The following is a 16,660-nucleotide window of genomic DNA, read 5'->3' on the forward strand; positions in this document are numbered from 1 at the left end:
AGAAAATGCAAGTATAAAATAGAATAAAACACTAGTGTTTAAATATATGAATCTGATTCATGCATCTCACATTACATTGAGTTTACCATCCCTTTAACATTGGTACTATTTACTTAAAAGAATCAGAAATACTGTCGATACCATCAACTTGGATAGTATATCCAAAGATAAATACATTCTAAGTTTGTTTTGTTGCTAACAAGAGCAAAATAATTAAACATGATAACAATTTTTGTCTTCTTTCAACCTCATCTCCTATGTAACTATGTAAATTTGTGCACTTTGAAACAGAAAGTTCTGACCCATGTCTGTAAATACTAAATAAATCTGTATAATACTTACCATCTAATGTTTTGATTCCTTCATCAAACAACTTGCGAGCAGCTGCAGGCCTGAATAAAAAAAGGAGTATTACTAATCTAATAACCATGGGTAGAGAGAGAGAGAGAGAGAGAGACATATAGAGGTAAAGCACTGGTATCCATGTTAGCTAAAGAAAAAATAACAGTAATTTCATGAATGAAAGTGCCCCGTTTTTAATAGTATTTTTATACTCAGTTTAAAGGGACAATGAGATGCACCATAACAACAATATGATGAAACAGTTATAGGGGCATGAAAATAAAAAATAAACTTTCATGGTTCAGATGCAAATTGCTAAAAAAAATATTATTTCAATTTGACTGGGTCTTTGGCAGTTTCGATTCAGGACCAGCAGTTCTCAGTGGCTCCCAAGTAGTTCTTTAACAATGTGTTTAAACACTTTGTGGCGCTTAAAACACAGAGTTGCAGGTGCTAAAATGATATGCTTCAATAAAGTGGAACTTTAATATGTATTTAAGGAGCTTTAGAAGGGGTATTATTATATAAGAAAATATAAATATGAGTAGCAATACAGTGTTTCCTGTGCACAGGATATGCTTTGTGGCACCCCATTTTATTTTTGTTTTTCAGAATAAACAATATTTTCAGGTGGAACCCTCAGTCTAGGATATCTATCTACTACTTAGTTATTATATAGCTTTATCTAATATTCATTTTTTTTTTTACAAGTGGTATGCCCCTGAACTGCAAAACAATGTAAATCACAATAATAAAACAACACTTTTTAAATATTCTAATGTATTTATTTCAAATATAGATAATTTACAACACAGTGTTTAATTGCTGATGTACACTATTGTTAAAGGGACAGTAAAGTTAAAATTAAACTTTGATTGGCTAGAGACGTTTTAAGCAACTTCCTTATAATTACTTTTACTTAGTTCTCTTGGTATCCTTTGTTATAGAGTACACCTAGCTGAGCTTAGGGAGTGCACGTGTCTTTAGCCATCTCACAGCAGTGCTTGCAACATTGTTTATAGCAATGTTATCAGTTATACATACAGTAGTTACAAACACTGCTGCCATAGACCGTTATAGACACGTGCACACTCTTGAGCTGCTATCAGCCTACCTAGGTGTACTCTTTAACAAAGAATACCAAGAGAACAACGCAAATTAGATAATAGAACTACATTGGAAAGTTGTATAAAATTGCCTGCTCTATCTGAATCATGAAAGCTTAATTGTATCTTTAGTCTCATTAAAGTGAATGTAAAGTTGAATGAATGAGTGCCCAGTTTTTACAAATACTATTAAAAACAGGGGCACTTTCATTCATAAAACTTTACATTGCAGCGTGTGTTTTGTTTTTTAAATACTTACCTATTCTTTAGTAAACCCGGACTGGCAATCCTCTGCCACTTCTCATGCTGTACTTAGCACAGCAATGACGAAACTGGCTTCCTCCAATCACGGCGTGGCCTCACGAGATGGACGGGGTGCACAACATGATTAGAGGAAGCCGGTTTCGTTTAAGCTTTATAGGAAAAGTCCTGTGTTAGTAAAGTGATATGATGTTTAGTCACCATTTATTTTGTTTGTGTTTTAATTTTCACACTAACCTACAATGCTCTGAATAGGGTTGCCACCTCAGCCATGTTTACTTGTAAATTTAGGTGTTATACATGCTGCAGGGTAAGCAGGTAGGACTATGAATTTCAACCCTGGACAGCACACAAATAGTGACACTCATCAGCACTATTAATGTTCCTCTCTGCAAACCCTGCAGCATGTATAACTCATAAATGTCCAGGAAAACATGGCTGAGCTGGGAACCCTAGATCTGAATAGGTTTACGTATAAACATGTGCATCCTTGATTTTCTTTTGCTGCAGTTGTCCTTATGACAATTCAAGATAAAAACAACATTTATGCTTACCTGATAAATTTCTTTCCGGACATGGGGAGACCACAACATCATTCCAATTACTAGTGGGGATATCACTCCTGGCCAGCAGGAGGAGGCAAAGAGTACCACAGCAAAGCTGTTAAGTGTCCCTCCCCTACCCATAATCCCCAGTCATTCGATCAAAGGGAAATGGAAAAAGGAATAACACAAAGGTGTAGAGGTGCCTGAGGTTTAGTAAAAAATAATTGTCTTAAATAAGGGTGGGGTCGTGGACTCTCCATGTCCGGAAAGAAAGAAAGAAATTTATCAGGTAAGCATACATTTTGTTTTCTTTCCTAAGACATGGAGAGTCCACAACGTCATTCCAATTACTAGTGGGAACCAATACCCAAGCTAGAGGACACGGAATGAATAGGGAGGGAGAACAAGACGGGCAGACTTAATAGAAGGCACCACCGCTTGAAGAACCTTTCTCCCAAGAGGCCTCAGCCGAGGCAAAAGTATCAAATTTGGAAAAAGTATGCAGAGAGGACCAAGTTGCAGCGCTGCAAATCTGTTCCACAGAAGCTTCATTTTTGAAAGCCCAAGAAGAGGAGACAGCCCTAGTGGAATGAGCTGTAATTCTCTCAGGAGAATTATACTTCTCAACCAGAGGGAAAGATAAGTAGAGGTAGCCTTCTGACCCTTACGCTTTCTAAAAAACAAACAAACAGGGCAGAAGACTGGCGAAAATTCTTAGTCGCCTGTAGGTAGAATTTTAGAGCACGCACAACATCCAAGTTGTGCAACAGACGTTCTTTATGAGAAGAAGGATTAGGATAGAGAGAAGGAACAACAATTTCCTGATTAATATTTCTATCCCGAAACCACTTTATGGAAAAAACCCAATTTAGTAAAAAGAACCGCCTTATCCGCATGAAAGATAAGGTAAGGCGAATCACACTGCAAAGCTGAGAGTTCCGAAACTCTCCGAGCAGAAGAGATAGCAATAAGAAACAAACCTTCCAAGATAACAACTTTATATCTATGAAATGCATTGGCTCAAACGGAGCCTGCTGCAAAACTTTAAGAGCAAGGTTAAGGCTCCAAGGGGGAGCAACAGGTTTAAACACAGGCCTGATTCTGACCAGGGCTTGACAAAAAGATTGAACATCTGGCACATCTGCCAGACGCTTATGTAAAAGAATAGATAGTGCAGAAATGCAGATAATGGAGAAAGGACAAAATTCTAGGAATCCTGACCATACTCCAAGGGACAATTGAGACCAAGCCATTAGAGCATTGTAAATCGCTCTCAACTCCAAGATGTTTATGGGGAGAGCAGACTCCTCCCGAGTCCATAGTTCCTGCGCCTTTAACGAGTCCCAGACTCCTTCCCAGCCTAGCAAGCTGGCGTCCGTGGTCACAATCGCCCAGGAAGGTCTCCGGAAGCATGTGCCCTGAGACAGATGCTCCTGAGAAAACCACCACAGGAGAGAATCTCTTGTCGACTGGTCTAGATCTATCCTCTGAGACAGATCCGAATGGTCTCCGTTCCATTGTCTGAGCATGCATAATTGTAGAGCTCTCAAATGGAATCGAGCAAAGGGAATGATGTCCATGGAAGTGACCATCAGACCAATTACCTCCATACATTGAGCCACTGATGGCCGAACAGAAGACTGTAAAGAGAGGCAAGAAGAGAGAATTTTGGATTTCCTGACCTCTGTTAGAAATATTTTCATAGATAAGGGAATCTATTATGGTCCCTAAGAAAACCACCCTTGTAGCTGGAACAAGGGAACTATTCTCCAGATTCACTTTCCATCCGTGGGAACGTAGAAAAGACAACAAGATCTCTGTATGAGAGTTTGCTTGTTGAAAAGATGGTGCCTGAACCAATACGTCATCCAGGTAGGGTGCTACTGCAATACCCCGAGACCTGACCACTGCCAAGAGAGCCTTTGAGAAAATTCTGGGAGCTGTGGCAAGGCCAAACGGAAGAGCCACAAACTGAAAGTGCTTGTCTAGAAAAGTGAACCTCAGGAATTTGTGATGATCCCTGTGGATGGGAACATGAAGATACGCATCCTTCAGGTCTATGGTCGTCATTAACTGACCCTCTTGGACCAAAGGAAGAATGGAACGAATGGTTTCCATTTTGAAGGACGGTACCCTGAGAAATTTGTTGAGACACTTCAGATCTAAAATGGGTCGAAAAGTTCCATCTTTTTTGGGGACCACAAACAGATTTGAGTAAAATCCTAGACCCTGTTCTCTTAGTTGAACTGAAAGAGATTTGAATTATATTTTGTAGCTCTGAGATACTATGTTCACAGCCCAAGAATCTGGAACATCTCATATCCATTGTTGACAAAACAGGGAAAGTCTGCCCCCCACCTGATCCGATCCCGGACCAGGAGCTGACCCTTCATGCTGACTTAGACTCAGCTGCAGGTTTCTTTGATTGCTTCCTCTTGTTCCAAGACTGATTGGGTTTCCAAGAAGACTTGGACTGTTCCTGCTTGGAAGAGGAAGAAAGGAAGACTTTTGACCTTTGAAGTTACGAAAGGAACGAAAATTACTTTGACATCCTCTAAGTCCACCCGTAATCTTAAAAATTATTTCTGCTAGACCAGGTCCAAACAAGGTTTTACCCTTGTAAGGAAGCGCCAGAAGCTTAGACTTGGAGGTAACATCTGCTGACCAAGATTTTAGCCACAAAGCTCTGCGGGCTAGTACAGTGAAGCCAGACATCTTAGCTCCCAGTCTAATAACTTGCATGTTAGCATCAGAAATAAAGGAATTGGCTAGTTTGAGAGCCTTAATCCTATTTTGGATCTCCTCTAAAAGGAGTTTCAACTAAAATTTATTAAGACAAGGCATTGCACCAATAAGATGCAGCACTTGCTACTGTGGCAATACAAACTGCAGGTTGCCATTGAAGACCCTGATGAACATACATCTTTTTCAAATAAGCCCCCAGCTTCTTGTCCATTGGATCCTTAAAAGATCAGCTATCCTCTATAGGGATCATAGTCCTCTTAGCCAGAGAAAAAATATTCTCTTCTACTTTAGGCACCGTGCGCAATGAATCTTTAATGGAGTCAGCAACAGGAAACATCTTTTTAAAAACGGGAAACGGGGAGAAAAGGTATCCCTGGCTTCTCCCATTCCTGTAAAATAATAATCTCCGTCACACGGTCTGGAACAGGAAATACTTCTACAGAGGAAGGAACATCATAGTATTTATTAAGTTTACTAGATTTCTTAGGGTTGACAACAATAGAAGTACTGGAGTCGTACAAAGTAGCCAATACCTTCTTTAACAGTACACGAAGATGTTCAAGCTTAAATCTGAGGTTAACTTCTTCAGTATAAGATGAAGGAATTATACTGTCCGAATCTGAGATTTCACCCTCAGAGGCTACCGAGGTATCCTCCCCATCAAACTTATGAGGGAGGACAACCTGCGTAGCAGCAGACGGAACAGACACCTTACACACTGATTTTTTTTTAGATTTCCTCTTGCAGAAGAAGTCTGAGCCGCAAAATCTGATGGCACATAAACTCCTCCAGGACGCTGAGAGGAACTGCAGGGCACTGTATGCGACGCCATTGAGGCTTGGGACGTTTGAGGAGAAAGCTGTGGAATTGCCTGAACAGCATCATCCTGAGAGACATTGGGCTCAGAGGGCAACAATCTATATTTACATTCAAGAGTTTTAGCTAAGCATGCAGCACAGAATTGCATAGGCAAAACAATCTGTGCCTCAAGGCATAGTAAGCATTTGTCAAAAGACACAGAGTATTGCTCCATGTCCATAATATTCAATAAGAAAACCCCCAAAAATAATTGAGACATTTTATTAAATAATTTTAAATTGGTACTGTCACTTTAAGTACCTCAGAGCGTTTAACGCTACGTATTGCAAGCTAACAAAAACTAAATCAGGACCTCCACACCTCAGCCTGACTTAGGTGTCTTACCTGACCTCCGTTTTGAAATATGCCAAAAAGAAACAGAGCTCTCCTGACGAACAAGGGAACCCCAGAAATGCCTGTAACAGAGAAGACGCTGCTCAGCTTAACACGCTGAAGCGGAAAAGCGGGTCACATGACCTTCCGGCTAGAAACTGCACAGCTAAAATAAAAAGTGCGCTTTTCTAAGAGACAGTTTAACCGCCAGAGTCCCTGGCACATAAACACCTCCTACTATTCATAAACCCATATGAATATAAAATATATGAGCCATAAAAAGGAACGCAATGAGGGAAATGCCTTATTACATAATAAAGAATTAACCCCTTAGTCTCCACTTCCACAGAGGAAGCATTAGTCACAATACAGTGCCTGCACCCTGCCTATAAGTATCCTATATAAATTATACAGCATGTCACAATAAAAGTTGCAGATATTCTTCATTAAAGGGGGGGACAGTCTAGTCCAAAATAAACTTTCATGATTCAGATAGAGAATGTAATTTTAAATAATTTTCCAATTTACTTTTATCACCAATGTTGCTTTGTTCTCTTGGTATTCTTAGTTGAAAGCTAAACCTAGGAGATTCATATGCTAATTTCTAAGCCCTTGAAGGCCGCCTCTTCTCTCAGGGCATTTTGACAGTTTTTCACCACTAGAGGGTGTTAGTTCACGTTTATCATATAGATAACACTGTGCTCACGCACGTGGAGTTCCAGTGAGCAAGCTCTTATTGGCTAAAATGGATGTCTGTCAAAAGAATTGAAATAAGGGGGCAGTTTGTAAAAGGCTTAGATACAAGGTAATCACAAAGATAAAAGGTGTATTATTATAACTGTATTGGTTATGCAAAACTAGGGAATTGGTAATAAAGGGATTATCTATCTTTTCAAACAATAAACATTCTGGTGTAGACTTTCCCTTTAAGTGAAAGTCTCTACCTAAAAGACAAAAGCACTTACCTGCAATCCAGCTGTCAGGCAGGACGACCGCTTACAAGGTGTGAAAGGACACATACTCCTTACATTGACCTGTAGAAAAAAGAAAGAACAGAGTAACCAACTCTGGCTTTCTATAACTAGGGCAGCAATATGTTAGGAAACAAAGTAAGGACCACCTCACAACTTCTTAACTGCTTAAAAGCCACCACTACTCTACTGAAGAGATTGACGTGGACTCAGCTAAACCCAAATCCTTGCTTGCAGTAAAAAATACCCGAAAAAAGAATTAATTTCTTCAGACACCAAACTTCACCTACTCCATTGACAGAGGCAAAGAGAATGACTGGGGATTATGGGTAGGGGAGTGACACTTAACAGCTTTGCTGTGGTGCTCTTTGCCTCCTCCTGCTGGCCAGGAGTGATATTCCCACTAGTAATTGGAATGACGTTGTGGACTCTCCATGTCTTAGGAAAGAAAATGAAGCCTTCTACAAATTCCCGGAACCATTCTGTCTTACAGTCCATGATTCTCGCTGGTATAAGGTACCATATGGACTTGGATCCAATTAATGGAAAAACTAACAGTAACAGTGGTTACAACCCTCTAAAATTAAACTCTAAGATCGAACATTAAACACAAAATTATAAACTACATGATTATGAACCTTTTTTTAATGAAAACTGCAGCATTATTTTGGTCAGATAAGTATATTGTTTTAAGTTTATTCTTTTCACGGATTTCCCTGTCCACCAGAACAAAAGAACCCCTGCTAACCAATCACAAACTAATATTCAGATATAGCACAAACTCTGTTTGCACATGTGCAGACTGGTAGCCTGCCCTTGTATTGATTCAACTTGGTTACTATTGCAAATAATGATTTTGCTATCATGATTGTTAATGTAAAACCGATAATCCACCTTTTAAAAGCATGTGACAACATAGAAGCTTAGGGTGGGAGGGAAAAGTAAACAAAAGCTTACATAAATTGCTGCCATAAAGTGCTCCAGACAAGTGTACAAGTTAATTCGATAATTTGGGAGAAAAAAAAAATCTATGGTACTTTGTTTTCTTTCTATCTCTGTGTAAATCATGAAAGAAAAATTGTGGATTTCATGTCCCTTTTATTATCTAATAACTTTGTCTGTTTTATTCTGTCATTAAAACCAGAAATAAAGCTTTGCCACCATAATTCTACCTAGTTTTTTTTCTACATTGCATTATTTAAAGGGATAGGAAAGCCAAAATTAAACTTGCATGATTCAGATAGAGCAGGTCATTTTAAGACACTTTTAAATTCACTTCAATTTTCAAATGTGCTTCGTTCTCTTGGTATCCCTTTTTGAAAAAAAATACGCTCATATCATACACTAGTGGGAGCTAGCTGCTGATTGGTGCCTGCACACATTTGTCTCTTGTGATTGGCTGATTAGATCTGTTCAGCTAGCTACCTTTAGTGCAATGCTGTTCCTTCAGTAATGGATAACAAGAGAATGAAGCAAATTTGATAATATAAGTAAATTGGAAAGTTGTTTAAAATTGTATGTTCTATCCAAATCAAGAACATTTTGGGGTTTCCTTTCCCTATAATAATTTATTGGTTTTCCAGACTCAAATGCAAGACTCATATTGCTGTTCAAACATAGCTCAGGGATGTGAAAAAAAAACAACTAAATATTACTAACATTCTGCTATGCTCTCTCACCTCCTAATAACAAGTTAAACGAAGCAGAGGTACTCACCCTATTCCAGTAACCCTGGTGAGAAAATTAATGGATGAGCTTGTGTCATCTTTGCGGATCTGCAGAAAAACACAAGTCAGGCTTTAATTTCTATATATAATATAGTAGCATGGATAGATTAAAACAAAATGGGACAATATACTCTTTCTACACTGCAACTGAATCATCACGATTTATAAAAACTAAATATTGCAATACAGAAACTTTACATCAAGTAAACATATAGTGATGATGTGCATTAATCCGGATGTCTTTGTATATAGCTGTGAGCGCACACGCATGCAGATATTGTGCTCTCCAGCATTAGCCAAGACACACTTCACTTCGGTTGCTGCGATCATGACTGTACCTCGCTGGCTCAAGAGGTCTGCCAGCTGAAGCTCCCCTATTCAAATCTATTCCCCCTAAATGTATTATACAATATTTTAATAAGAATAAATTATTGTAAATGTATAATGTAAATGACTGATGCGCTCCTCAAACACAGCTGTTATTCAAATCTCTATGAAGTTTGCTCTCAAATCAAATCAAATGCGTGAGTGAGCCTAATAGATGCAGTGGAAAAGGTTATGTGCATGCACATTAATGGTCACAGGAGCGTGTATCACGTGACTCGTCATCAGAGTAATGTACATTACAATAATGCGGCGCTCACTGTGTTATGCAGGCGATGGTTTAGTCAGAATTTTTAAAAGCACAAAAAATTGCATATGAAGGTAAGCCATCAACAGCATATTAAAAAAACATTAATCAGCAAGTTATTTTCTTTTAAAAAAGAAAAATTATTAAATATAGAAGGTGTGTAATGTCCCTTAAAAGGAACATAATTACTGAAAAATTAAAATGCGTTAGAGCATGTAATTTTATGACTATCGACCCTGCACTACTGGTTCACAGGCCCTAGCAGGATATGTGCGTATGGTGCAGAAAATCTGTAATAACTTTTATAGAAGCATTTTTGCTAATGGAAGTATATTGCAAAAATGCTTCTATTTAAAATTGCAATGCATCCATGTACATTTTTTTATTTTTGACCTTTCTCTTTGACAATTTTCCTGCATGAATTCAAGTTCCTCTGAAGCAATGGCACAGAACACTTTTTAATACCTACATCGTATATAACAAGGTAGGGAACTGTACCTTTTCAAGTTTGCGGAGCTTTCCCGTTGCCAAAAATTCATCAATCTTCTCAGCTATTTTGGCTCCAACTCCATCCTGCAAAAAAAGGATAAAATTCTCTTAGATTGCCAGTCTGTGGCTTATGTGCAGAATGTTACTAATTTCCATACAGCATCAGTTTTATATTACATATGTTTTGTTTAGTTAAAACCTCTTGCTTATACCAAATTGAAATAAGAATAAGTATTTTGTTCTATTACTTTACGATACTCCCTACCATGGAGATCAAATGTAACCTGCAATATGTTGCTTTGAAATTTGAGGTTGTTTAATTTGTCTGGGTTTGATTCAAAATCCAAGACATACAAATTGAATAGGTATATATAAACCGTTATTTAATGCACATCCATCTATTTTACCGCTTAGTTCTTGATCACTGTTGCTATTTATGCCACTTTTAATATCTTTGACATCAAAACAATGAATAATCTAACTTTCTAAATTGTGCAAGTAATGTTAGCTTAATTATGAGGCTATTTTGTGATAAAGTGTGTGTATATATATATATATATATATATATATATATATATATATATACACACACACACATATACACTATAAACCAAAGTGTGAGAACTATGTTGATCTGTATGAACTGATAGGAATATACAGCTGCACCTCATACCAGATAACATATTTTGATAATTTTCTAAGGCCTAGATTTAGAGTTGGGCGGTAGCCGTCAAAACCAGCGTTAGAGGCTCCTAACGCTGGTTTTTACCGCCCTCTGGTATTTGGAGCCAGTCATTAAAGGGTCTAACGCTCACTTTCCAGCCGCAACTTTTCCATACCGCAGATCCCCCTACGCCATTTGCGTATCCTATCTTTTCAATGGGATCTTTCTAACGCTGGTATTTAGAGTCGTGGCTGAACTGAGCGTTAGAAATCTAACGACAAAACTCCAGCCGCAGAAAAAAGTCAGTAGTTATGAGCTTTCTGGGCTAACGCCGGTTTATAAAGCTCTTAACTACTGTGCTCTAAAGTACACTAACACCCATAAACTACCTATGTACCCCTAAACCGAGGTCCCCCCACATCGCCGCCACTATATTTATTTTTTTTAACCCCTAATCTGCCGCTCTGTATACCGCCGCCAACTACGTTATCCCTATGTACCCCTAATCTGCTGCCCCTAACACCGCTGACCCCTATATTATATTTATTAACCCCTAATCTGCCCCCCACAACGTCGCCGCCAGCTACCTACAATTATTAACCCCTAATCTGCCGACCGGAGCTCACCGCTAGTATAATAAATGTATTAACCCCTAATCCGCGTCACTCCCGCCTCAATAACCCTATAATAAATAGTATTAACCCCTAATCTGCCCTCCCTAACATCGCCGACACCTAACTTCAAGTATTAACCCCTAATCTGCCGATCGGAGCTCACGCTACTCTAATAAATTGTTTAACCCATTAACCCCTTAATGACCACAGCACTTTTCCATTTTCTGTCCGTTTGGGACCAAGGCTATTTTTACATTTTTGCGGTGTTTGTGTTTAGCTGTAATTTTCCTCTTACTCATTTACTGTACCCACACATATTATATACCGTTTTTCTCGCCACTAAATGGACTTTCTAAAGATACCATTATTTTCATCATATCTTATAATTTACTATAAAAAAAAATATAAAATATGAGGAAAAATTGAAAAAAACACACTTTTTCTAACTTTGACCCCCAAAATCTGTTACATATCTACAACCACCAAAAAACACCCATGCTAAATAGTTTCAAAATTTTGTCCTGAGTTTAGAAATACCCAATGTTTACATGTTCTTTGCTTTTTGTGCAAGTTATAGGGCCATAAATACAAGTAGCACTTTGCTATTTCCAAACCACTTTTTTCCAAAATTAGCGCTAGTTACATTAGAACACTAATATCTTTCAGGAATCCCTGAATATCCCTTGACATGTATATATTTTTTTTTAGTAGACATCCCAAAGTATTGATCTAGGACAATTTTGGTATATTTCATACCACCATTTCACCGCCAAATGCGATCAAATACAAAAAATCGTTCACTTTTTCACAAATTTTTTCACAAACTTTTGGTTTCTCACTGAAATTATTTACAAACAACTTGTGCAATTATGGCATACATGGTTGTAAATTCTTCTCTGGGATCCCCTTTGTTCAGAAATAGCAGACATATATGGCTTTGGCGTTGCTTTTTGGTAATTAGAAGGCCGCTAAATGCCACTGCGCACCACAAGTGTATTATGCCCAGCAGTTAAGGGGTTAATTAGGGAGCTTTTAGGGAGCTTGTAGGGTTAATTTTAGCTTTAGTGTAGTATAGTAGACAACCCCAAGTATTGATCTAGGCACATTTTGGTATATTTCATGCCACCATTTCACCGCCAAATGCGATCAAATTGAAAAAAAAGTTAAATTTTTCACAATTTTAGGTTTCTCACTGAAATAATTTACAAACAGCTTGTGCACTTATGGCACAAATGGTTGTAAATACTTGTCTGGGATCCCCTTTGTTCAGAAATAGCAGACATATATGACTTTGGCGTTGCTTTCTGGTAATTAGAAGGCCGCTAAATCCTGCTGCGCCTCACACGTGTATTATGGCTAGCAGTGAAGGGGTTAATTAGGGAGTTTGTAGGGAGCTTGCAGGGTTAATTTTAGCTTTAGTGTAGAGATCAGCCTCCCACCTGACACATCCCACCCCCTGATCCCTCCCAAACAGCTCCCTTCCCTCCCCCACCCCACAATTGTCCCCGCCATCTTAAGTACTGGCAGAAAGTCTGCCAGTACTAAAATAAAAGGGTTTTTTAAAAAAAATAAAAAATTTTTTAGCATATTTACATATGCTAGGGTGTAGGATCCCCCCCTTAGCCCCCAACCTCCCTGATCCCCCCCAAAACCGCTCTCTAACCCTCCCCTCTGCCTCATTGGGGGCCATCTTGGGTACTGGCAGCTGTCTGCCAGTACCCAGTTTGCAAAAAAAAGTGCTTTTTTATTTTTTTGGGGCTTTTTTCTGTAGTGTAGCTTCCCCCCCCCACACAGACAAACCCCCACCACCTTGCTGATCTTTTTTTTTTTTAAAGATTTCGAAATTTATACATTTTTTATTAAATCATTTTCTGTAGTGTAGCGGTTCCCACCCGCTCCCTCCCCGTGCACGCGCCCGCCCCCGCCCTCCCGTGCACGCGCGCGCGTCCGTGCGCGCCCCTGCTCGTCCCCGCCCACGATCCCGCCCCCCCTGCACATAACCAGGGCCATCGATGGCCGCCACCCGCCTCCCGGTCCGGCTCCCACCCACCAACGCAGGTAGCCACCGATCTCCGGTGCAGAGAGGGCCACAGAGTGGCTCTCTCTGCACCGGATGGCTACCAAAGGTTATTGCAGGATGCCTCCATATCGAGGCATCACTGCAATAACCGGAAAGCAGCTGGAAGCGAGCAGGATCGCTTCCAGCTGCTTTCCAAACCGAGGACGTGCAGGGTACGTTCTCAGGCATTAACTGCCTTTTTTTTGAGGACGTACCCTGCACGTCCTCGGTCGTTAAGGGGTTAAGCTAATTCTAACCCTAACACTAACACCCCCCTAAGTTAAATATAATTTTTATCTAACGAAATAAATTAAGTCTTATTAAATAAATTATTCCTATTTAAATCTAAATACTTACCTGTAAAATAAATCCTAATATAGCTACAATATAAATTATAATTATATCTCAGCTATTTTAGGATTAATATTTATTTTACAGGCAACTTTGTAATAATTTTAACCAGGTACAATAGCTATTAAATAGTTATTTACTAGTTAATAGCTACCTAGTTAAAATAATTACAAAATTACCTGTAAAATAAATCCTAACCTAAGTTACAATTAAACCTAACACTACACTATCAATAAATAAATTAAATACAATTCCTACAAATAAATACAATTAAATAAACTAACTAAAGTACAAAAAATAAAAAAAGAACTAAGTTACAAAAAATAAAAAAATATTTACAAACATTAGAAAAAAATTACAACAATTTTAAACTAATTACACCTACTCTAAGCCCCCTAATAAAATAACAAAGACCCCCAAAATAAAAAATTGCCCTACCCTATTCTAAATTACAAAAGTTCAAAGCTCTTTTACCTTACCAGCCCTGAAAAGGGCCATTTGCGGGGCATGCCCCAAATAATTCAGCTCTTTTGCCTGTAAAAAAAAAAACATACAATACCCCCCCCAACATTACAACCCACCACCCACATACCCTTAATCTAACCCAAACCCCCCTTAAATAAACCTAACACTAAGCCCCTGAAGATCTTCCTACCTTGTCTTCACCATGCCAGGTATCACTGATCGTTCCAGGCTCCGAAATCTTCATCCAAGCCCAAGCGGGGGCTAGACATCCATCATCCGACGGCTGAAGAAGTCCAGAAGAGGCTCCAAAGTCTTCATCCTATCCGGGAAGAAGAGTAGATCAGGAACGGCAACCATCTTCTTCCAAGCGGCATCTTCTATCTTCATCCGATGAGGACCGGCTCCATCTTGAAGACCTCCACCGCGGACCTATCTTCTTCTTCCGACGACTTCCCGACGAATGACGGTTCCTTTAAGGGACGTCATCCAAGATGGCGTCCCTCAAATTCCGATTGGTTGATAGGATTCTATCAGCCAATCGGAATTAAGGTAGGAAAATTCTGATTGGCTGATGGAATCAGCCAATCAGAATCAAGTTCAATCCGATTGGCTGATCCGATCAGCCAATCAGATTGAGCTCGCATTCTATTGGCTGATTGGAACAGCCAATAGAATGCGAGCTCAATCTTATTGGCTGATTGAATCAGCCAATCGGATTGAACTTGATTCTGATTGGCACTATCCAGGGTGGTAAACCGTCTCGTAAGCTTACATTCCTGCTTTTTCAAATAAAGATACCAAGAGAACAAAGAAAAAATGATAATGGAAGTAAATTAGAAAGTTGCTTAAAATCGCATGCTCTATCTGAATCACGGAAAAAAAAAAATTGGGTTCAGTAATCCCTTTAACCCCTTAATGACCGCAGCACTTTTCCATTTTCTGTCCGTTTGGGACCAAGGCTATTTTTACATTTCTGCGGTGTTTGTGTTTAGCTGTAATTTTCCTCTTACTCATTTACTGTACCCACACATATTATATACCGTTTTTCTCGCCATTAAATGGACTTTCTAAAAATACCATTATTTTCATCATATCTTATAATTTACTATAAAAAAATTATAAAATATGAGGAAAAAATGAAAAAAAAAAACACTTTTTCTAACTTTGACCCCCAAAATTTGTTACACATCTACAACCACCAAAAAAAAAACCATGCTAAATAGTTTCTAAATTTTATCCAGAGTTTAGAAATACCCAATGTTTACATGCACTTTGTTTTTTTTGCAAGTTATAGGCCCATAAATACAAGTAGCACTTTGCTATTTCCAAACCACTTTTTTTCAAAATTAGCGCTAGTTACATTGGAACACTGATATCTTTCAGGAATCCCTGAATATACATTGACATGTATATATTTTTTTTTAGAAGACATCCCAAAGTATTGATCTAGGCCCATTTTGCTATATTTCATGCCACCATTTTACCGCCAAATGCGATCAAATAAAAAATAGAAAAAAAATTGTTCACTTTTTCACAATTTTTTTCACAAACTTTAGGTTTCTCACTGAAATTATTTACAAACAACTTATGCAATTATAGCATAAATGGTTGTAAATGCTTCTCTGGGATCCCCTTTGTTCAGAAATAGCAGACATATATGGCTTTGGCTTTGCTTTTTGGTAATTAGAAGGCTGCTAAATACCACTGCGCACCACACATGTATTATACCCAGCAGTAAAGGGGTTAATTAGGGAGCTTCTAGGGTTAATTTTAGATTTAGTGTAGTGTAGTAGACAACCCTTGATCTAGGCCCATTTTGGTATATTTCATGCCACTATTTCACCGCCAAATGCGATCAAATTAAAAAAAAATGCTAAATTTTTCACAATTTTAGGTTTCTCACTGAAATTATTTACAAACAGCTTTTTCAATTATGGCATAAATGGTTGTAAATGCTTCTCTGGGATCCCCTTTGTTCAGAAATAGCAAACATATATGACTTTGGCATTGCTTTTTGGTAATTAGAAGGCCGCTAAATACTGCTGCGCATCACACGTGTATTATGGCTAGCAGTGAAGGGGTTAATTAGGTAGTTTGTAGGGAGCTTGCAGGGTAAATTTTAGCTTTAGTGTAGAGATCAGCCTCCCACCTGACACATCCCACCCCCTGATCCCTCCCAAACAGCTCCCTTCCCTCCCCCACCCCACAATTGTCCCAGCCATCTTAAGTACTGGCAGAAATTCTGCCAGTACTCAAATAAAAGGTTTTTTAAAAAAAAAAAAAAAAAAAAAAACAACAAAAACATTTTTTAGCATATTTACATATGCTACTGTGTAGGATCCCCCCCTTAGCCCCCAACCTCCCTGTTCCCCCCCAAAACAGCTCTCTAACCCTCCCCCTCTGCCTTATTGGGGGCCATCTTGGGTACTGTCAGCTGTCTGCCAGTACCCAGTTTGCAGAAAAAAAAACAAAATTTATGCTTACCTGATAAATTCCTTT

At 38.7% G+C, this 16,660-nt stretch overlaps 1 protein-coding gene across 1 annotated transcript in view; it reads right to left on the reverse strand.

Moving 5' to 3' along the window:
- The window catches only part of POLB (DNA polymerase beta), a 143,572-nt gene that overhangs the window by 75,863 nt on the left and 51,049 nt on the right, over positions 1-16,660 (reverse strand). The window contains exons 4-6 of the mRNA XM_053718003.1: positions 10,018-10,092; positions 8,878-8,936; positions 343-392 (exon numbers count right to left, since the gene is read on the reverse strand). Coding sequence (XP_053573978.1) covers positions 343-392; positions 8,878-8,936; positions 10,018-10,092 — 184 coding nt within the window. The remainder of the gene's footprint in view (positions 1-342; positions 393-8,877; positions 8,937-10,017; positions 10,093-16,660) is intronic.

The sequence above is a fragment of the Bombina bombina genome, chromosome 6 (assembly GCF_027579735.1).
Source record: "Bombina bombina isolate aBomBom1 chromosome 6, aBomBom1.pri, whole genome shotgun sequence".
NCBI lineage: Eukaryota > Metazoa > Chordata > Amphibia > Anura > Bombinatoridae > Bombina > Bombina bombina.